At 32.3% G+C, this 27,533-nt stretch overlaps 1 protein-coding gene and 1 long non-coding RNA gene across 5 annotated transcripts in view; one reads left to right on the top strand and one right to left on the bottom strand.

Annotated features, from left to right (window-relative positions):
- LOC143062990 (kelch-like protein 32) overlaps nt 1–27,533 on the bottom strand; it is a 55,010-nt gene that overhangs the window by 13,231 nt on the left and 14,246 nt on the right. For all 3 annotated transcript variants that reach the window (XM_076234871.1, XM_076234872.1, XM_076234870.1), the window contains exons 5-7: nt 19,689–19,804; nt 6,411–6,611; nt 6,001–6,117 (exon numbers count right to left, since the gene is read on the bottom strand). In XM_076234871.1, coding sequence (XP_076090986.1) covers nt 6,001–6,117; nt 6,411–6,611; nt 19,689–19,804 — 434 coding nt within the window. The remainder of the gene's footprint in view (nt 1–6,000; nt 6,118–6,410; nt 6,612–19,688; nt 19,805–27,533) is intronic.
- LOC143062992 (uncharacterized) lies at nt 1,078–5,277 on the top strand. Of its 2 annotated transcripts, XR_012974906.1 has the most exons (3): nt 1,137–1,308; nt 3,313–3,512; nt 4,888–5,277. It is a non-coding gene; the product is annotated as an uncharacterized LOC143062992 (long non-coding RNA). The 2 variants fall into 2 exon arrangements; XR_012974905.1 differs by having other exon boundaries at nt 1,078–1,308; nt 3,313–5,277.

Raw genomic sequence — 27,533 nt, 5'->3', positions numbered from 1 at the left:
TTTAAAATGGCTGGATCCGCCCCTGCGATTTCAACTTCTACCAAAATTTAACTCTAAAATAAGAAGCGTATAACGAATATAAACATCCATCATGTGTGCAGATATGATTACGGTAATGGGTCCTGAGTGCACTTTGTATGTCCTGAGTGCACTCAGGAGGTCCTGAGCGGTTGTTTAGACGTACCCGAAGAATAAATCATTTCCTGAACCTAAAATACATTTATCTGTAATTAAAGAAAATTCGCCTAAAACATTCTCTCATATAAAAATTCGCCTAAAACATTCTCTCATATATTTAAACAATTAATTGTAAAATAATTAATTCAACGTCGGACTTTCTGTCTGTTTACTAATACTTTTCTTGTTCAGTTTAGTTTATACCCATAATAGATGAACGGAAATAAGTACTTTTTTTAGGAAAATTTACAACTAGATGAACGGAATTAAGTACTTTTTAGGAAAATTTACAACTCAAATTTTCAAAAACAAAATTCTACACTTTTTACCTGGATGTTTTTCTCTGTCTCGAAGCCGCAACCTTTGACCCCGTATCAAAACGTAGCGACCAACACCTCACATGACGTATTCTCGATGTTGAGGTATTGACAATATACAATCACATTTATCAATATACAGCAAGTAAGTAATTTGGTGTTGAATGCCAGTAGATCAGAATTTGTTAATTGAACTTTACCTGTTTAAGGGGCACTAGCTGCCAAATTCATGTTCTTTATCGATTTTAATAAAATTCACATTAAACGTGTATATAGTGTTGAATTGTTTATTAAAATGTTGCGCACAATCTTGGCTGATATGCATAAAACCATTATATTTCATGACACTGCATGAAAAAGAAATTGACTTATCGTATAATACCAGAACCAGAGACATATATATTGTATCTAATATCTCTGCCAGAACTAAAAAATAAACTACAGTAAGTCCACATAAGAGGGTATGGATGTTAATTAACAGAATAGAGAACAAAGGACAAAGAAAAAAAAGGAATAAAGAATAGTGAAAGAAAGAGAATAATGGAAAAAAGTGTAAGTTATTAAAAATATAACTAAAAAAAGAAGACAGAAAAAAAAGACACCCCTCCGAGACGAGCCTTACATGCACTGTTATTACCCAAGGTTAATTTTACGGCGGCTCATTTTATTTTGGCTTAAATAAACATAATTGACAAGTTTCCTTCCCCTGCATTCTCGATCCCACATGTAAATAGCACGGTGATTTTCAAAAAGACATTGATACATCATTACAACACACACTTGCCGTCAGTATTTGAATATATTGATTAAGAAGGTATAGAAGATTAATGCACGCACACTATTATCCACCACTGGCCTAAATAGTAGTTAGTCCGCAAACAACGAGGGTAATAAAAACCCAGCACTTTGAACACAGCCACCGGCATGGTGTGAATCTGAAAGCTTCCCACTATCCATTTCTACCCATAGAAAACTTTTGCCTTTCATTTATCAAAAATGAAATATGTTGATATTAATGGTATATAAGAATTATTGGGGAATTCAAACCATTCCTATTGTAAGTGATAAAACTAAATTTATATCAGGGTGATTGAAATGAGGAAAAAAAAGGGGGGATCAGGAGTTCAGGGCCCCCTGTTTGGGAAAAGAATTGGTTGATTATATATGGAATCACTGAGTCATGGCAGGAGCAGGCCCCTCTTAGGCAGTCGGTGGGCCCCACTTATGAAAAATTCTGGATCCACCACTGTGGTCAGGGTGGTCTTCAGTTGTATTATCTTTTTAAAAAAAAATACACCTGTATAGTGTATATTCTTTAGTGTAAATCAAGGGAAAATACTGTGAACTATCTGTGCATTGGGGCTTATTAAAAGGTATTTCGGGGGGGGGGGGGAGAAAGAAGGGAGGGTGAGTCCATGGGAGGTAATCCCCACCCCTTTCAATTTGAGAATATGCTATTATCTTGTAAACGGTCCAAATCCCCATCCCTAAACCATATATATTCTTGAATGGGACGATAAAACAAATCAAATGAAATTAAAAGGAGGTCTTTGGGGGTTTCACCACTCTGTTCAATTTGAGAATGTGCTATTATCTTGTGAACGATCCAGATCCCCACCCCTAAACCATATATATTCTTGTCGGGGACAATAAAATTAATAATGAAATAAAATAAAAGTGAAGTCCCACCCCCTCTAGTTTGAAAACTTGTAAACGGTCAAGATCCCCACCCCTAAACCATATTTATATATTCTTGTATAGAACAATAAAACAAATAAAAGGAAATATAGGGAGAGTCCATGGGGTTCACCACCACCCACACATGTTTGAGAAACTTTTAAAGGGTTGAGATCCCCTGTCATCCAGTGGTAAGGTGAAAAAATTTCAGGATCCCTGATCCCCACCGTCAAACCATATATATTCTTGTATGAGACAATAAAACAAATCAAATGAATATAGGATCATCCCCTTTGTCTTGGGTTGGGAGCCCCCCTTTTTAAAATGGCTGGATCCGCCCCGGCATACCATCTAGCTAGCTATAAAGGCTTTAAAAATATGAAATCAAACAAGGAAATTAACAGTGTAGGCAACTGTTTTGAATTTAAAAAAAAGTCTTTTACATATATATAACAATGTTAAATTTTTTGTGCATTTATTTTTGCTTATCGTATTTTCAATAATGGACAAAATTGCATGATTGAATATTGTAATTTAAGAAAAATCAGCATACATGATATAAAATGGGAAGTGGAAACTGGGAATTTGACAAAGAGACAACAACCCAATCAAAGAGCAGACAACGGCCGAAGGTCACCTATGGGTCTTCAATGCAGTGAGAAAAATTCGGCACTGGTCTTCAGCTCATAAATATGTATCAGAAATGAAAACGAGATACAGCTTTCAGTTGTATTAATAAAAACCTCACAATAAGTTCTGAATACCAGAATATACAGTATTGCAAGATTCTCTCAAAATGTACACATAGAGCTGAAAAACTGTCAGTGACTGTAAAATTAATCATGCTAACATTAAAGTCCATGGAGTCCATCTTAATATGCATACTCTCGTACAAAGGAATATAAGTATGCAATAGACATCAAGTTTTCAAAAATAAGAGTATCTATGCCATTAATTTACGACAAGATCTTAATCAAGTAATAATTTCGGTTTGTTTAAATATTTCGGAGGTTAGTATGACCTCCTCATTGGTGATGATGTTTTCGTTTTAAAGTTGGGAAAATTGTTTGTACATGTACCAACAAAAATAAAAACACAAAGTCAATCTAGAATTATGTTTTTATCATTTTTTTATGTTTAGGTTGTCAGCAAGATGAAAAGGACAAGTATGCAGTTCAAAATTCAAAATGTGGATAAGTTGAGGTTCTAGGTCTTACCTTTGCAGATTTTCATATTTTGCATGAATGAAATCAAAGGTTATATGATGGACAGCAGAGAAAGAAAAAAAACAACTTTTCAATTATACTGCTCCTGGATAAATGTAAAACATCTTGTTTTTCGGTAAGTTTTATGCTCTGTTTTGATAGTGTTAGTGCATTCATCTTTCCAGTCTTTCCTCTAAATTGTAAGTTTTTGGTGAGTGTTCACCATGAATTTCAGTAAGTAACTTGTGGATTTACATGTATATACTCAAAATTTAGTACTAATATTAATGGGATTTTAGCATGACATCCTGCCAAATGCTTGTTAATCATGTTTATGTTCCAGAACAAACAAGTATTTGGACTGTACGCTTGCCCAATTTTAAGAAGTTGGTCAAGTTTATTACAAACAAATGTACAGTACAGATCAACATAACTGAAATCTTTAATAGATTAATACAAAAAGTTTAATTGCAGTTAAAATAAAAACACAGGTTTGGTCGAGCTGGTACCAGACAGTACAAATATACTTAAATGGTCTGACTGTACACATATGGTGGGACTGTAAGTTCTGGACCGTAAAAGTAACATCCGAATACTGATATGGTCAGGAACATTTATACATGTCTTAAAATTAATATCAAACACATTGGTGTTTGATAGAACTATAATGTTTTGGGATATCAAAATCAAAAATATCCCATTTTTACTTTTAATAAAGAAGAAGATTATTGATGTATGTTTAAATGTATATTAAAATGAGACAGCAAGCCAACAACACAAAAAATAAGGATAAAACATACATATTTTTTTTGTATCAATGTTATAATTTCTAATATGTTCAAGGTATTTTTTCATTGAAATAAAACACAAATTGAAATCTGTCTGAACTTCAAAAGCTTAAAGAAATATTGTTTCTGTTGTCTGCATTTTGTATAATATATTGCAAATTCTTGTGAATAATGGAATGTTATTATAGTTGTCTAAAGTTTTAACATTGATCTTTATACTGTAAATTCATAAATTATTGCGTGCATTTATTATTGCGATTCTGTCATTTTAGACTTAAATGCGATTTTAAATTTTACGATTTTGAGAAAAATCCTGTTTAATCCATATAAAATATTTCATAATGCGAGTTTAAATTATTGCGTTTACAACTCCGTTGCATTTTTCGCAATAAAAAAAAAAAACTCGCATTAATTCCGAATTTACAGTATATATATATATTATGTATATAACTTGGGAAAATACCCAAATGTTATAAAGAAGAATAAATTAATTGATTGTTATATGGTATTAGAATAGGAAGATGTGGTATATTGCTAATTTGACAACCCTCCATCAGAGACCGAAGGATGTAGGCCGTTAGCAACTGATGACACTGGACAACCTTTAACAATCAGTAAAATCCATATCGCATAGCTATTTTTATTGAAAATCATATTATTGCTACATGTATGAAAACAATTTTGTATAATCCATTACTTTAGATTTTATTGGTTCTTTTTCAGAAGGATTGAAATTCACCACCTAGAATAAATGGAGAAAACATAGAAACAAGACCAGAATAATTTCAAAGACAAAAGTTGGATCAGTTATTATTTTCATCACTCAGTCAATGATTTGAAGTTCTTTTAAACTCAAAAAAATATTGAAACCACAATAATGTCAAAGTTCTGTGCTGAATGTCCAAAAAGTGGACTATACCATCAAACAATGCTGGATGATAAGAAACTATTAATGTTTTGTGTTGAGGGATATTGTGAAAAAAATAGATTTACTTAAATAGCTACTAGTATGTTAAGCCTAACAATAGAGTTTTTATTGATTTCAAATGGCAAATAATTGTGTTTCAAGAAAGTATTCTATAATTCATGAATAAACATATATTGATACTTACATTATCTGCTTTGTTGTTTAAAAGTTTAGTTTTGAACAGTTAAAGAACAATATGCTAAATTAACATTTCCCAAGAAAAAAAGATATTCAATTAAAAAGATTCATCTTATAATAATTTACTACCAAATAGAAAACATTGTAACATACACATTACTGTTTATTTATATCTATATATTTACAATTAGAATCCCATAGGATTTTAATTTGTCCCATGGGATATTAAAAATCCCATGGGATAATAAAAATCCCATGGGATTTTTTTTGTCCCATGGGACAACAAATATCCCATGGGACTACAATAATCCCATGGGACAAAAAAAAATCCCATGGGATTTAACCAAAATCCCATGGGATAATGGTAAATCCCATGGGATTTTGCCCTGTCCCATGGGATATTGAAAATCCCATGTTTTTATAATTCAAATTGCAAAATAAATATGAAAGTAACTGTAGAAAACCAATGAAATTATTGAATCCCATGTAATTCTGCACATTTTGGTTATATACATGATATTGTAGCTCTTGTTTGAGGCGGCGGCGGATTTGCAAATGAGTGTTTTGCAAATTAAAAGTGTCCAGTGTTTATAATCATAAGGTTCTTCGAGGATCTTTCTTATTACTAGCAATCACGCACAATATTTGTCTTTTTATCACCAAATTATGTTAAATTATACCAAGACACTTGCAATCGGATTGCGCACTTATTAAACGTAACGAATCTATACCTTTTCGGAACCTAAAGTCTTCTTGCCACTGACCACGTGATATACTGTAGTATTCAACAATACGAACCGCCTGTCCTGTTTCCATTAATGAGCCTCCAAAAACATAGATTCTGTCTCCTAAATAAAGGCATATTATTTTTAAAAGTTTATATATATATATATATATATATAGTACTTTGTCGATATATATATATATCGACAAAGTACTATGTTGACTACGCTTCTCACGTATAAATCTCTTATAATAATAAAAACACATTATTTTTGCTGTTTAGTCAGTTATAGAGGGAGGTCAATTTAATAAAACAATATTTGTACTACCATTGAAATTATAAACCGAATGTTTCTCCGTTTAAAATAAAAATCAGAGACTTAATTTGGGTTATTAAATTAAAGTTTACAATGCTCACCTATTACTATAGCACCAGCACTGTGTCTCCCATAAGTCATTGCTGGTAACTGATTGTGCCAGGGAGAAATCATTTCACCAACAATATCTGTTCCATGTTCTGTCCTACTTAAAGCAGACACACTTGTAGTGTATGAATGCATCCTCCTCTCTGTCATAAATCTATATTTATTGCTGGATTTTTCCATTTTTGAGGATACTCCTGTTAAATAATACACGTTTCGAATTTAGTTCTGTGTATGCGTATCTCGTGTGCAAAATTGCAAATGACACCCAAGATACCAGTCACAATAACTGGAGATATGTTTTCAGTTAAAAAAATAAAGTAAAATTTTATTCTTGTTAGCTTCCGTGCCCAGCAATGGCTTTACTTTTTATCTTTTTGTGTTTATATCTCTTCATCCTTTTTAATACGCTTTGAATTTTCTAATATTTTGGCCTCGGGCATCACTGGACTACATTGATTGTCGAAATGCGCATCTGGTGCAGATACATTGGTATCGTTTATCAATGTATCACCAGCCCAGATGTCAGCACTTCGGTGTTGACATGAACATGAAATATATGGTCATTTTAAAAAATTTACTGTTTGAAAATTAAAAATATTAATTATTCGAAAAATGGATGATTCTTATGCAGCCGAAACGCGCGTTTGTCGTATTGAATTAAAAGCCTGGTACATTTGAGAACTACTGTGTTATCACTGAACATTTTTGTTTGACAGACAAGTTCTACTCAAATTCGCTAAAGTTTAGGTGATAAAACATTTATTCTCTTGAAGGCAATAACATAATCACTGAACTCCTTTAAAATAGTTAACTTGAAATAGAATTCCATTTCAGATATCTATGGTACTTGAACATTACATTTTTACATTTACTCTATGTAGAGTGTGTGTTGGTGAAGAGTACAGTTAACCTTATCGTATTATTTTGTTTTTTGATATGTACTATTCTGTAAATAAAGTAAACAGTAGTATACCGCTGTTTAAAAGTCAGAAATCGATTGAGAAAACCATTATAATAATGGTTATGAAATATAACCGAGGGAAACACATCAACTATTAGACGAAAACAATGGAAGTGAAACACTGAAGTGCAAAAAAACAAACGTCAACATACATATAAAAACGGTTCATTTGATAACAACTGCCATATTCCTGACTTGGTACAAGACCTTTTCAGAAAAAAAATTGCAGGTTGAACTGTTTTTATGGCTACCAAAACCTTCAGCTTATATGTTAATGTTAAAAAAACGCCACTATATTGACAAGACTATGTGAAAGGAACACAGTACAAACAAACGCAATTGTACGACTTTGCTCCCCACAGAGCTATAGAAAAACAGTACATTAACGGGTGTTACACGGACTCTTTTTAGACGATACACGGACTCTTTTCAGTTGTTACGGACACTTTTTATGAATAGAATCACTCGTGCATGATAAGTGAGTTCATGGGCACTTAAACTTTCAATTAGATTTGAACTTTTTGGTTCACCGACTTATTTTCTGTCTTTTTATTGAACAAAATATTTACGTTAGCATCAATATCTTTTTTCAAACATTTCCAGTTAAATACTATTCATAGAAGTGCACTAAGGGATTAGACATTTAACTTCAAAAAAGGGGGGTATGGTTTTCTCCAAAAATAGATATTTTCATCCCAAATTTTATGAGAAAAAAATTATTATGGTCAAGCAGATGACAAATTAATGTTTTGCATGATTCCTGATTTTCCGAATACCGTTAATAGTGCTAATTTAAACATAAACATTTGGGTGATGGCGTTGAAAAGTAAATAGTAAATATACTCAAAAAAGAACATACCGCCCCCTTATGAAGCAAAATATTCGGTCAATAAATGTTTTCTTCAATATATGGACATGAATAGTATTTTGGACAGTGCTGAAAGTAAAGAGATTCTGATACTTACGTGTATATTTCAATAAAAATAAGACAGTACATAAGTAAATAAAAATCAAATCTAATATCAAAAGAAAAAGTCCCTATCAACTCACCAATGCACGATTGATCCTATAAACGAAAAGTGTTCATGTAATGCACGTCCAAATAAGCAGCAAATCTAGACGAAAATCATTCAACTTATGTCATCAATTTTGGGCGGTAAGCTGCGATTGGATCATATATTAGCACGTGTTTAATCCCGATCAACACTTGCAAATCTAGAGACGAGCATGAATTAAAAAACAAATCAAAGTATATGCCTGAATATATATCATATTAAGACAAAATCCATTTTTTTCATAAACATTTCATTCACTATTGAAGTAGGAAATTCATTCTTTTTATACATTATATTGTTATCGAATTTATATCAGTGGCGGATCCAGGTCCAAATCCAGGACAAAACAGGGGGGGTCCAACTTTATGTCCCCATTTAAGTGCGTTGATCGTTAAAAAAAACACATTAAGTCAACCCCTACAACCCCACCACTGAATATTAAATTCATGTATTTTGCAACAAACGCGCGATTTTTACGAATTTTTTTTATGGGGGGATGGAATGGCACATCCTACATTTTTTCATCAAAAATAAAGATCACAGCCTCTTTATTTTAAAATGAATTAGACCCCCCCCCCCCCCCCCGCCTTCTCCGCTCTCCGTGTCATTCATAAAAATCAAACGTTATCTTACTTACCACTAAAATAATTCTTTAGTATATTACTTTTTTACGAAGTTGCATTTTAAAAAGTCTTAATTGCGTACAACATTCATCTTTTACTTGAAATGGTTCTTTTTTTTTTTTATCAAATTATTAAATTCCTGAATTTTTTTTTTCTTGAAAAAAAATCTCGGTTGAAGGGAAATGAAAAAAAAATGTATTTATACTATGATAACTTACATTTACTGCTTTATGGCTATCTAAGTTTCTCAAATGTTTAGTTTTGCTAAAAGTACTATTATTACTTTCTTGAAACGTCGTACAAGTCAGATAAAAAACAAAAGTAACAAAATTAACAAAAGAAACAGGCCGGTTACAACCAGTCGAATAGTTTTTCTGCAGTGCAGAAAAACTATCCGGCAACGGTTGTTACCGGCCTGCTTCTTTGTTACCTTTGTATTTTATCTAATACGAACACTCAGCACAGAGAATATAATTAATTAATATAATAGTCTATTTATAACATGTTAACTGCAGAAAAACGATGAACATCTTCCATTAAAGACAGTACAGGACTCCACAAAACAGTGACATATATATATATATATAATCTTGAAAGGAGTAATTCCGGTAAGGGCCGATTTTGGCCTCAAATTTCATGTTCATCTGACGAAAGATTGTGGACACTTTTTAAACACTTATGTGTAAATATCAGTTAATGTGAAAGATTTTAACTGATTTACTCATTAAAAACGCTCCGATTCTAGCTTGAATATGAAAAATCTATCAAATATGCCAAAAAATGTCACTTTTCAGTTGTTTTTTTTTTGTCAAAAATGAAAGTGCATGGCCGCATCCGTGTTCGTCCTCAACCTTTACATTTGTTATGTATTATTATCAATTAAAACCTACATTTCAATATTAAGAATGAACACAAATGCGGCCACATGTATTTAAGACAGTAACCGTCTCAAATTTAACTGAAATGCTAAAATTGTGAAGATTTCAGTAATTTAGTATGACTTAATGATGCTAGTAACCGATATGTGTGCATTGTATTGTCAAAAACAGCCCATATTATGTAGCAGAAGCATTCTACTTTCCAATAAATTACTAAAAGTTTACATTTTAATGATTTTGTAAAATTGCTTTATTTTGGGGCCAAAAAGGTGTCTTACTGGACCTACTCCTTTATATAAATAAATGGGACGAGATAGAAAAATCAACAATTATCTTCCAAAAGCTAGTCCGGATATTTAGACTAACACAACACGTAATCAATGAAAAATGGAAATCAACTAGACTATACTGAAAAATAAGACATGTGAAATGTATCGAAAATACAGAATTCAAACCACAAAGGATTAGACATAACACAATATCCAACCGAACCCCACAAAAGAAACATCATATCTAAATACATGAATGTTGAATGTATAAATACCGAGACACATCGTATATCAATGCAAATTCATACTTGGCAAAACAGTCATAAACCGTAATAGGTACTTAGTAGACAGATAACATAAATGCTAACCACAATTTAAAGCCTCGGTCACACCTTACCGCATAGCAAAAACGGACGCCTAACGGATGAAAAAAAAAATTGTCCGTTGACAAAATTGTTATCCGTTGGGAGTCCGTTGATGTACCTGACCGAATAAAACGGACGTGTAACGGATGCATAACGGACACACACCAGATATGCAATGTACGAGAAACGGACACGTACCGGACAGAACGGATGTCGAACGGATGAGTACCGTACAAAACGGACACCTAACGGAAGCGTACCGGATAAAACGGATGAACAAGATATACGGAAAATCAAAGGCGACAATAATAAAACATGTAAATCGCATAAATATTCAAAATGTTTCTGTGTTACTGGTTTTGGTTTGTTCTTCAAAACACAGGAATCGGAAGTTCTATCAATAAAATTCTGTAAATAATAAAGTCACGAGAACCTCTATTGATAGTCGACTTTATTATTTACAGAATTTTATTGATAGAACTTCCGATTCCTGTGTTCAAAATTTCGACAAAGGGCAGTGCCTGCCCTGAATATGAACTGCGTGATTGTGAAGACGGGCCTATACTCTGAGATCAATTATGAATAATGAGAATTCATGAACCTTAAGAAATCTGGCATACTAATAATTGGCATTTCTGACGCAAAACTTTCAATTGGCATTTATTCGTTTCAGGTCCGTTCATCATCCGTTTTATCCGTTATACGTCCGGTAGAAGTCCGTTTCTCATCCGTTCAACACCCGTTTTATCCGTTAAACGTCGGGTAGAAGTCCGTTGGTGAATTTATCTTCCAGACCTCCAACGGATGTATCGCGGAAACGAAACGGACGAGTACCGTACAAAACGGACGACTAACGGACGTTCAACGGACATTTTATCCGTTGGACGTCCGTTCAAAGTGTTGAACATGCTCAAAATTTTCCACCGGACAAACCGAACGTCGACGGATAAAACGTACGCTTAACGGACATGCAACGGATATGGACGGACGTCCAACGGATAAGAACGGACATGAACGGATTGAAAAAAAGTTATCCGTTAGGCGTCCGTTCGAGCTATCCGGTAAGGTGTGACCGAGGCTTTAAAATTTCATTAGTTAATTTAGACACAGACACACAGTATAGATCAATCAATTCGTGATGGTGTCCATACAAAATACGGAGTGTCATTTTTTGTCTTCCTAATCACTCTGTTGGAGCAGTTTCTGTGTATGTTTAATTTTGTTGCAACTAAAAAGTACGTTGGTTTAATTGAAATGAAAACAAAACACCATAAAATTGATTAAAATAACACATCGAAGATACAAGTTTTCAACTGTGTACGCCAAGCGAGCACGATATCTACAAAAAAAACTCATCCATGATGCGCGATTAAAAAAAATTAAGGTAAATATAGTAAGTAGTTGAAAAACAATTGAGGATCTAAAATTCCAAAATGGGTTTTCAATACCTTCTATTACACCTTTGTTTCAAATCTTTAATTTATTTGAGTAACCTAAAGGAAACAACATCTAAGTCTGACAAATGTGTCGTACTGACTTTTCTGTGCTGCGTCTGATGACTTTTAGCGCCTGGTGTAAAACAAGAGAAAGTTCTAGTAAATATAGATGTTTATTTCTTGAAATCAGTAACCAAAGTGACCGTTGAAAACATAAATTGTTTCCATGTGGGCGTGGTCACATGATCACTGATTTCTTCACTTTCTCCTGTTTACACCAATCAATGGGTACCTTGTATCGCTCCCTAGACCACAACCTATTTTCACTGGTTGGTCAATAATCAAGTCATGGGTGACAGGTGTTATTAAAAATTTCACCCATGAGTAATAGAAAAAGGTTGTTTAACAAATGCTTTAATTTACATGTAAGGTACATAATCCAAAGTCAATAATTTAGCGCTTACATGTCTCTTTGTTATCAGTCTTAATTACGTAAAATAAATATTCAAGCTGTATATCATTCTTCTTTGTCAAAAACTAACATTCCAAAAATAATGTAACTTATGTAAGAAGAAATTTTAGAAATAAAGTAAAAATTTAAACTTCAAAATACTTTAACTCAAATTGTAAAAATTGAATAACTTTCACTTAAGTTTGATCTGTTATATTAGAATTTTGTCTTTGAAAATTCACTCTTCAGTTGTTATAGTAAAATTTTGAATTGCCAAAGAAAAAATTTTAATATCACAAATGTATATTTATATTTGTGATTACACAGTGAAACTTTCGAAAAAAATCTTAAGTAAATCAAAACCATCTAAAGGTGTGTCTAAAATAAAATTGAGAAAGGAAATGGGGTATGTGTCAAAGCGACAACAACCCGACCATAGAACTGACAACAGCCGAAGGCCACCAATGGGTCTTCAATGTAGCGGGAACTCCCGCACCCGGAGGCGTCCTTCAGCTGGCCCCTTAAAAAATATGTATACTAGTTCAGTGATAATGGACGTCATACTAAACTCTGAATTATACACAAGAAACTAAAATTAAAAATCATACAAGACAAAAAACGGCCAAAGGCTCCTGACTTTGGACAGGCGCAAAATTGCGGCGGGTTTAAACATGTTTATGAGAACTCAAACCTCTCCCTATACATCTAGCCAATGTAAAAAAGTAAACGCATAATAATACGCACATTAAAATTCAGTTCAAGAGAAGACCGAGTCCGATGTCATAAGATGTAACAAAAGAAAATAAACAAAATGACAATAATACAAAAATTACAACAGACTTCTAGCAGTTAACTGACATGCCCGCTACAGACCTCAATTAAACTGATTGAAAGATTATGTCTTCATCATATAAATATCAGTAACAATCCCTCCCGTTAGGGGTTTAGTATCATACTATCATAAAATATACGAAAAGAACATAACCCGTGTCATGCAAACAACTGTTTTTTAAATAAATGTGTTTAATTCCGATGCAAAGACCCTATAATTGAATCAAAATTAAAACCAAAATAGCAATCTTTAATAATCTGACAACAGTATCGTAACTATATCCCTTCTTTATAAGTCTGTTTAAAGGTTTTGTATGTTTTTGAGGTGAATACTGACATTTTTGTGCTTTGTAAAGAATATTAACATTAAAGATTGGATGTGAAATACCTGAACGTATAAGATGTCTGCATGTTGAGTTATATTTACGAATTATTTCCTTATACCGATGATAAAATTTCGTGAATGTTTGGACTAGTATGTGATATCGAAAACCCTTGTGTAATAAATTTTCAGTAATACATAAATTTCTCTCGCTAAAATCTAATAGGTTGTTACATACACGAGCGAATCGTACAAGTTGAGATATATAAACACCATAAGATGGTGACAACGGAACGTCACCATCTAAAAATGGATAATTAACGATAGGAAATGAAAAATATTCTCTTTTATCATACATTTTTGTATTAAGCTTCCCGTTCGTGATATAGGTATCAAGATCGAGGAAAGGGCAGTGGTCATTGTTAGTATTAGAAGTAAGTTTATTTGAAGTAAGTTCAACGGGATAAATTTCTTTAGTATACACACTGAAGTCGTCATTATTGAGAGCCAATATATCATCCAAATATCTAAAAGTATTGTTAAATTTTTGTATCAAATGTTGTTTCGATGGGTCTTTGCTAATCTTAGTCATAAACTGTAACTCATAACAATACAAAAACAGGTCCGCAATAAGTGGTGCACAGTTAGTGCCCATTGGAATTCCAATAACTTGACGATGTACGGAATCTCAAAAGCGAACAAAAATGTTATCAAGTAAAAATTCAAGCGCAGATATGGTATCAAAGCATGTCCAATTGACATAGTTCTTTTGTTTATTGCTACTAAAAAATGACCTAAAAGAATTTGAACATATGTAATCGCATTCTGACTTTTTAAATGCCCAGTTAATTAGGGATGTATTTTTTTGAATATGAGGCAAAGTCGTATATAGGGTAGAAAAATCAAAACTTTGAACAGATTCAAAATCACCAATATATGCATGCAATTTATCAAGACGTACATCCAACGAGTTTTTGACACCCTAAAAGTAAATAATTCCACTATTTTAATTTCAAAGGCCTTATTTGAACAATTTATCATCAGGTTTTTTATTGTACCAAGTGGACTAGTAAGTAGAATAGACAATTTAATAGTGAAACAATGGCTTGAAGATGAAATAAATCTATATTTGTAAGGTTTTTTGTGTAGCATCGGAAGCCAGTGCATACATTTTGTAGTTGGGACGTTCATTGTATTTGGTTCTGCTTGTAAAGAAGTAGCTAAAAGTTTGTGTTTGTTACAGATATCGTTTTCTGATGGAATGTTGGTGAATTCGTGATTTCCTTCTTCAGAACCTCAATATAAAATTTACGTCAAACAATAATGATATTATTATCAGCTTTATCAGCCAGGACAAAAACAAATTCCTTGGCTAGTTCTTTTAGTTTATGTTTGATACGAGAAATAGGGGTTTAATTGGTTGTTGTTAAGAGTAAAATGTTCTTTAGATGTTGTATACGAATATCAACTATCTTAATTACTGAATTGAAAAAAGAGTCCAAAGATTTTTTGTCAGCTTTTTCCCGTTTTACCCATTTCAAACAGTAAGTACGGAGTGAGTTCTGGATGATATTACAACACTCATTCCAATTAATAATTGACGGGGGACGATATTTAGGTGCTTTACTGAGGAATGACTTTAACTCTCGGTCGCAAACGATGTTAAAGTCTCCTGTTATGACATGGGGAATGGGTCCATAAGTGTATTCGGAATTACTGCAATTACATGGCATAGGTGTATTTTCACTGATATTTACATCTTTACACAATTGGCTATAATTAAACACATATTTCCGGGTAGATTTCTTGTAAATATTACAAATAAGAGGGAGTTCAGTATTATCAAAACATCCAGGAATTTGTTCTTTAACAGATCGATGGTCGTTAAAAATATCGGCAATATTGACATACTTTATTTTAATAAAATGTTTTTTATGATCTTCAGGGCGATCAATTTTGGGAAACAGTTTAGAATAACAATATGCCATTATAATTTGAACGATTTCATACTTAGTACTGTAATATAAAATAGAGCTGCAATCATCTAAAATTTTATTTAATTTATTTATAGGTCTGTATCAAAATAGGAAAATAGGTGATAATTAACAGAGCTTGGTTAACAGATTATGTCTGCCGTTGTTTTTTAAATAGAAATTAGGTCCGAAATATTTGTATGATTGGTCCAAAATATTTGTATGGTTGGTCCGAAATTTTCTTTGATTGCAATTTTGTCTATGCCCATGAGAACAGTTTTTACGAACAGTTTTTGAAACTATATCCAAAATGTTAACAGAATCGGTTCTTGATATATTACCAATTCCCATGATATTATCATTAAGACCGAGAGGGTAGACTGTCTGTAATTTTTTAATCCAATTTAATTCCATTATTTTCCGTGATTGTACAAACTTTGAATGAGATTTACCAGACTGCTTATTTACTACTTCTAAAGGTTAAACTGTTAAATATTTAATAGGATGATCGTGCTTCTTAAGATGTTGATAAATGATACTAAACATGAATATAGGTTAAAAAGTAAATTCACAAAAATACTGAACACCGAGGAAAATGCACCGTCCCTAATCAAATGGCGGACTCAAAAGCTCAAACACATCAAACGAACGGATAACAACTTTCATATTCCTGATTTGGTACAGACATTTTCTTATGTAGAAAATGGTGGATTAAAGTGGTTACTTTCGAGAAAAAAATCTGCAATAGAATTAAAGTTGGTAATACTTTTGGAATTTTTAAAGCGTATAAAAGAGGGACGAAAGATACCAAAGGGACAGTCAAACTCACAAATCTAAAACAAACTGACAACGCCATGGCTAAAAATGAAAAAAGACAAACAAACAACAGCACACACGACACAACATAGAAAACTAAAGAATAAACAACACGAACCCCACCAAAAAACTAGGGGTGACTGATCTCAGGTGCTCCGGAAGGGTAAGCAGATCCTGCTCCACATGCGGCACCCGTCGTGTTGCTTATGTGATAACAAATCCGGTAAATAGTCTAATTCGGTAGGTCACATTCATGAAAGGGAAGGGGATTGTAGTTACGACGTAAGGAACATATCCGATATAAGTGGTGTCTAAAATGGGTTTGATCTGTTGTGCTGGACAGCCACATCCGGTCTAATTTTAAACATTAACTCTAATGCACTTGCACATGTAAGTAGGTTTCTGTATGTAAAGGAATTGGCGCAACTTTTGGTATGGCGTCACATACGACATATTTTAAGGTATTTAAAGTATTTTAAATCTTGGTTCAACGATCCTTTTTAATAGATACATTGTAAGTGTCTGTAATGATTCATGAATAACAGAAATTTCCCCGAGATTGGCAGTTGTATATGGAAATTGGATTTTAAATGAAGCTTTAAGTTACAATGTAACATTAATTAGATAATTTCGGTTTCCTGTTACGTCCAATTAAAAAAAAATCTTAATTTGATTGGATACATTATTCACAACCAACGCAATGTAAAAATATCTTTTCACTTGTTAAGCCAATCTCATAATTGAAAAATATTTAAAACTGATAGATTTCTTTATAAACTAACGTCAATTCAATTTTTCTCTATTCATTTGAAGTTTAGTAACATTTGGGATGTCATAAAAAAATACTTATCTCGGATTTTTTACTGGTGGACGTCAAAACTTCTGTTAAGAAACACTTGTTTACAATATTTGTTACCTTTGTAAATTGTCATCTGGACATTAAAGGAAATAATAACTATAACAAATATCTGAAAGTTTTTAGTTAACAAAGCGAATGATATTCTCTTGTGTCTGCTATGTCACATTCGGGGAAAAGGGAACGGGATAATTTATATGTCTCGCTTTTTTATAACAGGGATGACCTTATTGCTACATGTATGTAATGTAACAGATCAGATATAAGGCGTGGGCATGAAATAACAACACTAACAACCACTGAACAACACTTCCCTGACTTAGGACAACTGTCTTCTGTACCCTTAATTTTGGATTAAATCATAACATAAATATATTCTTTCAGTGCATCCCATTTACAACAATAGTAAAACATCATCGGTTGTAATATTTTTAAATTCTCTTTGCGTTTAAAAATTTGAAAAAGCAACTTACTCATGTGTATAAATTTCATTTTCAAAGCCTGCGTGTGATATAATCTCTATATATTCATTTTATTGTGATATTCATTTATCTATCCGCCGTATAATATTTGGATCAATTAAATCGCACTAGAATACAGCCATGAATAATGCATAGGTCTACCTGTCATCTGATTCATTGTATAATGTATTTTACAGATTATTGAGACATTTGCTAGAAATTGATATTCTAAAATGGCCAAAATACGGATACGTTTAATAAGCAAACGTGAATTCTTTTGCATCAGTTTAAAGTTACTTTGATCAAGTTAACAGATAAAAGAAAATAATGAAATATGTCACGTTTGTTATGTTGTTGATTGTTATGTTGTTGAGATCCGTAGTCACTGTACACAAAGTTGACAACAACACGTATATATAATTATTAGCATTTAGATGCTTTAGAACTACAAGTATATTAAAACAAAATAGTCAGATATTCTGTGAAGGCCAACAATTTATTAATTTAAAAATCCGCTTCCTTAACTAATACAAAAACACGGTAAAAACAGTATGAACATATACGAGTCTAGTAATTGTCGCAATTTAATTAGAATTATGTCATTATTTGAACGGAAATGAAATATAAGAATTCACGAAGATACTATAATAAAATTTCAGCTATAAATTTCGATCTTCCGCGTCTAAATAAGTTGCTCTATTATATGACTATATTATTTCCGTTGCATAAAAATTCAAATGACACTGTACTGTTGCTGAAAATATATAAAATGCACGTCAACAAGAAAGTCGGCAAATGTTTTAAAATAATTTGCACGTGAGAGTAGAGGTTACCTTTTTAAAAATCGTACATGTATCAGTACTTCTACAACATTGGCTTTGATCACGTAACGTTACCAATATAATGGAACTTGTCATTCAAGTAAGCGGTTTAGCTACCTATGAATCTAGGTTCAATCCAACATGTTCACCATCGGAAAATGCCTGTACCAAGTCAGGAATATGACAGTTGTTATCTATTCGTTTGATCCGTTTGAGCTTTTGATTTTGCCATTTGATTATGGACTCCGTTTTGAATTTTCATAGTTCAGTATTTTTGTGATTTTACTTTTTTTTAGCGTTCCACGTGATGAATAATCAAGAAAAGCTGTTATTTGCTCTCAATATGTTTAAGCCTTTCAGTGTTCATGATGAAGATAAATCCAGGAAAACGTTTAGACGTATTCAACATTAACCAAATCCTTGCACTAACCGAGGTTTATTTTCATTTTCAATCACTGGGTCTATAACCGGTACGTATATACTCACGTCAAATATAGAGGTGGTACCACACACCTCGACTTAAATTAATTCGACTCGTTTAATTCTAATTAAATTTTGATAAAATATGTAAATATTTTTTTTTTTAAATGGAACCACACATTTTATTGGAAAAAATTCATTGGATATTCAGCAGCTTGACAACACTAATTTTGATCATTAAGAACCTTTTATATTTCCATAACAATAGAACGTGATTGAAACGTTCATCTGACTTTAGCAGAGTTATCTCCCTGTAGTGTTATGTAACACCTTAATATGTGTCAAAAGATAGGTTTAAAGGAGGCCTGAACATTTCGAGTATTCTGAACATCTAATATTGAATAGATTTTTATACCTATAATTATCGTTGGTCATCTCAACTAAATTGATTTTCTCGCTTGAGCCGGTACGGCGAAAGTGAAATTAGCAATCGAGTTGGGATGACCAATGCAAATAAGTTATCGCTATTTTACCTATGACGACGTTGTTAATTTCATGAACAACGACACGTACACTCTAAGTTTCTAGCGGTAATTCTTCATATCACTCTACTGTGTTGAGAAAGGAAATTATTAGTCAGTAAGATCAAAGACAATTTCGTAATATAGCGATAATTTATATTTAACAAAGCAAAAACGATTAGGAAATGTAAATTAAGGTTGTGGTAACTTACCTCCAATAAAATACAGGTTTCGTCCATGTGACACAAAACTAAATCTATCTAAGCCATGAGGCAATCTTTGAGGATAATCACGATCTAACTCTTTCCATTTATTTTTTTCAAAAACCCTGTACGTAGATAAGAAATTCATATTTATTAATCAGATACATAGATACGGGTCTTGTGATTTGGTCATTCCACATTTTGTCCCTATGTCATGTCAGCCATTCCGAATAAGGTGTTGTTTTTTCAAATTTGGATTTTTTTTTCGAATCATTTTGACGTGGAAGTTGTGGTCTGATTTCCCAATGTTTTTTTTATTTCTGTTGCCCGTTAGTTTAAATTTCTATAAGCATGTTTGTTTGGTAAAAAATACAATGTGATATCTGCATTCAGCTAAACATGAGTCTCCTACATGTACATTGAAAGTAATAAAACCATTTCATTTTTAATCATCAGTGCTTGTTATTTACACAAAATATGCATTATTTTGTATCAAACGTATAGATAAATAAGATATACAAAAAATGTTACTGCGACACATTCTATTCATAGTATGGCAGTGACTTACACACTTCTGTTTAGTATAAAGATAAGGAGACGTGATATGCATATGATTTCCAATATAAGTTTATGTGCTATCTTTTTTTTTCTCACAAAATTGCGCATCAAAACGACAATACTGTTCTCCAAATCATATAACCTGATTATGTTTATTGTTATATGTAAGTCTGTATATTAGAAAGTGTGTACTACATATACATGATTGTTCTTCTTACATTTTTTCAAATCTAAACAGAAGTGTTTTTCTAGATCTACTCAGAAATTAGTTTGAAGCGGGTGATTTAAATCCATAAAATTTATTGAAATGTATTAAAACTTTCGATAATAATTTTTTAGAGTTATCCGAGGATGTTTCATAGTGTTTACATGTGTATACATTACATATATGTAATAATAAATTCCATATATGAGCAGATATGATAAGTCAGATTCTAGAGTATTCGAAGACTTAATTTGCAATTCTTTTATGTTTCATCAAAAAGTAATTTAACGCTCAATTTATTTTGTCATATTTGATTTTGACAAATGAATATTTGCCCTAATAAAGAGACTTTTCACTTTATGATGAAATTGCTATCGTTATCAATAATAATAAAACATGAATTTCTCATAAATTTCTTTGAACCTAGCTGATATGAATTCGGTGTTCACCAGAGAGTGCCACTAAATTGTATTTATGCCGATTTTTCCGAAGATTAAATCGAATCATCAAATACATATACTAATTCGGTTATTTCATTGCTAAGCAGTAAATTCTATTTTTGTTGATTGTATCCAAGATTAAAAGAACTGTATGCATTTTAATGAAGGATCTCTATTCAACTTAGCAATGACATCCTTAAAATCAATACTTTTTTTTATATTTGAAATCACATCAATTCCATAATCGATGGATATTATACAAATGCGAATGAATAACTTCCGATTTCTACAATTTTATGTCTTTAAAGTGAAAATTAATCCGCAATTTGGAAGGTAATGAAGTTTATATGAGGAGTATAGTACAATACCACAGCAATAGTTCAGTACAAATCGTGGTGCTTTAACAAGACAATTCCCCTGAGAATTCGTTGTAATTGGGTAATAATTACGACGTTTCTAAGTTTCCCACTGGTTTGTCACGAAAACAGTAAATGTAAATACAAATACAAACAGGTGAACCAGTTCTAAAGCATTGTTTGGCAACCAATGACAACCCTGACATTCTAACCTTTATTCAAATTAATTGTATTTATTTACAAAGCTTTGTAAAGTCTCCCACTTAAGTAAAACATTTTAACACATTAACGTAAAAAGATGATACATCACTGTATAATAGAAAATGAAAAAATAGACTTATTTATAAGTCGAAGGAAAATTCAGACTTTAACGACCCAAACAGATTTCTAGCAAGGGAGAATAATAACAAAAAACTTAATGCCTAAATTAAGATATAATAATTGCAACAAGATAAACCAAATTCAGAATATATTAGAATGGAATTCAAAACAGTGTGGCTGTGGCCATTGATTGACACATTAAATTCATCCATTGACTGGGACAATTTACGTGAACGTTTGTCTGTAACGACCACTGTTCACGACGTACCTACGATAGACATTGAAACTGTGGGGTCACCAAGGTTTCTTAACGCCTTTAATTATAAAATAATTCGAAAAATTAATCAGAAATAACCTTTATGTTTTGATTTATATAATTGATATAAATCAAAACATCGTGTTATTTCTGATCATTTTTTTCGAATTACTTTATTAAGGTGTTGAGAACCTTTGGTGACCCCATAGTTTAAGTGTCTTTAAAAAGTACACAGTGAGCAATGGTCGTTACATACAAACGTTCACCTAAATTGTCCCAGTCAATTGATGAACTTACTGTGTCAATCAATGGCCACAGCCAAACTGTTTTGAATTTCATTCTATTTGACTTGAGACATTAAATTAGAACAACAAAACTGTAGTCTCAAAAAAAAAACAACTCACACACACACAAACACGTGAAAGCTACTCGGTGATACTTGATTGTACCAATGCAAATATATTTAAAGAATACGGAAGCGTTAAAAGTAAACATCGGTTCTTGGTGTCTTTCGTATGTTTGTACTGCTGTCAATCTGATAAGTTCAGCAATTAGGACCGTGTAGGTCCGTATTTGTCGTTGGTTGATGTCACGTTTGAATTGTTCTTGGGTGTTTTGTATAGCTTACTATACGTTATGCAGTTTGCCTATTGTTGGAGATCATTCAAGCTAAACAAAATGTTCAGATAAAAAAAAAAATATAAATACAAACTATTTACTGTTCAGTAAACTACAAATATTTGGCATAAAACACTTTAAAGTTGCATTTATGCATGCGCACTTTTGGGGAGAAAACAAATACTATTTGAATTATATTTCCAGTATATCTTTAAATGTTAGAATCGACACAAGACTCCATTGTACTTAGAAAAAGCTACATAAGCATAATAACAATACGTATAAAAAACATCTTTCTTCTACAAAAACAATCATATAATGGCTGGCTTGAATCAGAATTTCAATATATTATAGAAGAAGAATATATAACGAACGAGAGATATCATGAATTCTGGTTTAACGATCTCCACCAAAAAGAGACTTTGGTTTAAGAATAAAAATATGATCACCTTGGTTTACTTAGAGCGTAGTAAAAGCCTTTGGGCGATTATTTGGGACTGCAGGATGTATTAGTTCACAGACACGTCTTGTGGTATAATGGAGACGTTAAAACTAATACTAAGTTGTCTTGTAAAGAGAAATGCAACGCTATGTAAACGTTCTTGATATCGGGTGCAGGACATTTTAGCGAAAAATTTTTACTAGGGGACATTTAAGCGCAAACATTAGAGGCCATTTTAGCGCAGGATTAATCCGTTCACCTGTATTTTCGATAGCCCATTTTAGCGAAAACTTACCTGGTTGAAAAATACTCACTCAGCCTTGGGTAGAAGTTCAATGTAATACAAAGGGAACAAATAATGGTCCAGAGTCATTCCATGGCCATTATAATGAGCAATGTTATAGTTGTCACCCAGCTATTTACGTTTTTCTTGATACTATTATCAAATTGCAAAAAAAAAACATGTACAAAATACGAAATATAGACGAATGTGTATCGCAATCTAGACAAGATAAGATTATTTATTTTCACAACTATATTTATAAATAATATTCGAAAAATTACAATATTTACTATGAAATTATTTGTTTATTGTAAATAACATGCATAGACAAGTCATTATGTACCAATTAATCAGAATTAATCACCATCCTCTGCAGAAATGAATCTTCTATATTCCCAACTGCATATACATGTATTGAATACATACACAGTATTAAAGTTTGGTTGTATTTAACCTTTTTTAAAGTATTGGGAAACATGGAAACGATGCAAATTTTTTTTGAAGGGATTTAGAGCCACTGAAGGCTCAAGAAGCTATTGAACAAATAATGCAAAATCATGATTTCTGGGTGTGCCCTAGACCCTTTCTTAATTTGAAAATGGAAGTTCTGTTTTAATAAGTTTTGACAATATTTTGGTCTCAAAGAAAAATGTACAGATTCAGTGTTAGTCTGTAGCTTCTGTTTTTTTTTAAAACTCATCATCAAGCTAATAACAAAATTACTAAATTACAAAAGGAATGCAACACTAACAGAATACAGAAGGGCAATCAATGAACAAAAGACAAATAAATAAGAAACATTGATCCCGAAAAGGGGCTACGTCTGAGAGAGAACAGAACTTGCTGCTTGCAAGGCACTCGCCGCGAACACAATTTGATATGGAGACAAGCGTTGGGTTTTGAAATTTGCCTCAATATAGATACAGCCCTGTGATAAAAGCAAGGTAAGTGTTCCTGAGAAAATATAACTCAAGTTAAATGAAACCAATTTGCAGACATTTCAAGTAGAATTACATAATATTTATACTTTTATCATTAAAAGATTTGGGAAGTGTTTCGCGATTTTTTTTTTTTTTTTGAAAAGAAATGAATTTATGAAGAATCTGGTGCCATCTCATACTTTTGATTAGACCTGCTGTGTTATTCTTTTTTCAATACATTGCAAGTCAGATAATTTATTTTCAAACTACCACAGAACAAACCATTTATTTTTGTGATTATCAAGGCTGAGTTATTCATTTTCATAATCCTCCTGCCCCCCACCCCTCAAATATCAAATAGTCGTCCCTTAAGTATATTATAAGGGGTTAAACATATTTCGCTAAAATAGGCTTTGACACTTTTAAATTCCGCTAAAATGGGTTCTACTTTTGGCGCTAAAATGTCCTCCGACGTTGATAGCACCTTGCAACTTCACTTTATGTCCGTAGTTGACTTGACCTGTTATAAGGCAAATGTCTGCCATTTCAAACATACTCTCATTGTCCCATGGCCAATAAAAAATTCGCTCTTCATTTAAGTCGATCTTATATTGAAAAATCTACCTAAAGCGTATTCATCTTAATAGTTAATCTGTTCTTGTCTTGAACATGACATATTACCAACGTACGTTAAGCAATCAATCAATCATTATAACAGTCTCTGTCTGCATCTATCGTGCCTATATAAAATCATTCTAGTGTGCATGAAAAGTGAAATATATATGCATGAATAAAATGGACTAGACGTTAACCATGGTGACACTTTAAATAGATATTTGTAAAGGCAGCAGCCAGAGCCGAGTTTTTTTTTAATACATTTTGACTAATATGCGTTTCCATACTTTTCTAAAGCAAGAAAGAAACGTTCAATTTAGCAAGTGTACGAACGGCAAAGTTTACTAGGACACAATAATATTTTGTACCCTTTTTGGTCTGTGGTCTTGTTCAGAAGAACTCAACAAGTCAACTTGTCGTAAGTCTATTGAATTATTAATTAAACAAGTAAACTTGTTTAAGTGTACAAGTTCAATAACAATGCAACTTCCCTCTTGTCTTTGTCGTCAAATTGTGTTGATAACTGATCAACTGGTGACTAATATGCGTTTCCATAATATAGTATTCCCATGATGCTAGAGTTATCAATAGAAATGAATATGCAAGTATAATATAGTATTCCCATGATGCAAACAACAATTGCTAGAGTTATCAAAGACCGCTAATACATTATATAATGGAAATTGTATTTTCTCACCCGTCTATAATATTTGTAACTAAGAAATTAAAAGAAGCCATAACATCCGAAACCGATAGTAATGACGGAAAGAACATCCGGAATTCATTTTGTTTTCCAATAACAGAATCACACAATGCAATTTCAATACCATATTAAGGGTAGAGAGACATAATGCTCGATTTGATCTGTAAGACGGCTAAGCGACACACAAAACTAGGTGGCCTCATTTAGTATTATAGATTTTAAGGGTTTCACAAAATCAAAGCATGGACTTTGCTATATCGACAAGAGGTTTATTAGAGACCTTGTTTTTTCTCAATTACTAAAAAAGAACCTCAGTGAAACTTTCCAAAAATCTTATGTATCTACTAGAATCATGCATCTATTCGAGGTTTTTTTTTACTAGACTAATGTGTTTCTTATTGTCTTTGTCAAATCTATATGTGTACAAAACGAGTAGACATTTTAGATTTGCAGCAATCCAAATTCAATGACCTTATTTCAAATGAACGATCATATAATCTTTTAGAACTAATGGCTTTTTGCACCTTCTATCTTTTTACCATATGATATTTTAGATCTGAATTACAGCCATGTACTACAAAAGTAATATACAAATTTTAACTGCAAAATAAAAAAAAAAAATATGTCAGGTTTTATGTCTGTGAGCTATTTTAGTCGACCGATTAGACCATCGAGCTTACATGTTTTTAAGTTGAAACCGATTTCGATTTATATTGGTTTCAAATGACAGGGTTTTTGTATTTTAATTTAAACAGAAAGCTAACATTTGGCTTTTGTGCCAAAAAAGTAAAAAAATGTTAATTCTTTTACGACGACTTTCTTTGCAGCTGCTACCATGATTTGGTAATCTAATGGTGCTTTCTCAGATTTTGAAAACCAATTGCAAAAAACAACAATCATGTACATCCCACTTCAAAACAGAATTGCTTTCTCCTATATACATGTGTACATTTAAGCAAATAACTACAAGCACTACCTTTAAAATTAAAAATGTTTCTTTTCTGCCAGAAATGTTTAAAGTACTGAAAGAATTTTACCACTTGTAGATTAATGCACTTATATAAATCTATGATACGGCTATGATTCATATATTTTCCTTAATGATTATAGTTAAATGCAACGTTTACAGGTTAAAAATGCACACAAGTTGTACGAAACGCATCGCACTTTCGAAAAAAAAAATATACTATCATCATGGTGGTCGATTAAGGTCATTTCGGGTTTTGTCTTTTCTCCTTTTTGCCATTCATATTCTACAAGGCGAAAACGCGGAATGTCTTTAACCGGCCACCATAAAGTACCCTTAAAGTTTTAGTCAAAGGTGTTACATCAAACTATTTAAACGGCATATGCAATTAAAAACCCATCATATTGGCATTGAAAATTTAAAAAAAAACAGTAAGTATATCTTTAAAAAATAATGGTAAGTATGTCTTTCTATGTTGTGATGTTACACTATTGTTTCAAATAAGAAGGTTTGGTACCATTGAAACGTTTAAACCCGCAGCAATTATTCGCACCTGTCCTACGTCAGGAATCTAATGTTCAGTAGTTGTCGTTTGTTGATGTGGTTCATAAGTGGTTCTCGTTTCTCGCTTTTTATATAAATTAGACCGTTGGTTTTCCCGTTTGAATGGTTTTACACTATTTATTTTTTGGGCCCTTTATAGCTTGCTGTTCGGTGTGAACCAAAAATACTTGTTGAAGACCGTACTTTGATCTATAATGGTTTACTTTTTAATATTGTGACTTGCATGGAGAGTTGTTTCATACCACATCGTCTTATATATATTTGCTGTAAATAAATACTCGATTAAGACACTTAACCTAAGCAGTAAACAGGATGACGAACATAGGAATCAAATTACAAAATAAAAATTACAAACATAACCTGCTGTGTGGAATGGATACGCATGATTAGATTGTCACCAACTTCAATAAATGTAGTTCTAAGTTTGCGGAAACTCCTCGTAGAACTGTAACCAACAGTGAAATGTAATGTTATTGACTAACGAGCTTTAATATGTTAGTGATCGTATGTTGTGAAGTTATTTTTCCTAACACCAATTGAAACTACTGTTGTCTAAGCACTGATATTGATCGAATATTGAAAATACGTTTATGTCACTCGCAATTG

The sequence above is a fragment of the Mytilus galloprovincialis genome, chromosome 2, assembly GCF_965363235.1.
Source record: "Mytilus galloprovincialis chromosome 2, xbMytGall1.hap1.1, whole genome shotgun sequence".
Classification (NCBI taxonomy): Eukaryota; Metazoa; Mollusca; class Bivalvia; order Mytilida; family Mytilidae; genus Mytilus; species Mytilus galloprovincialis.
This window is presented reverse-complemented; position numbering and strand designations above follow the sequence as displayed.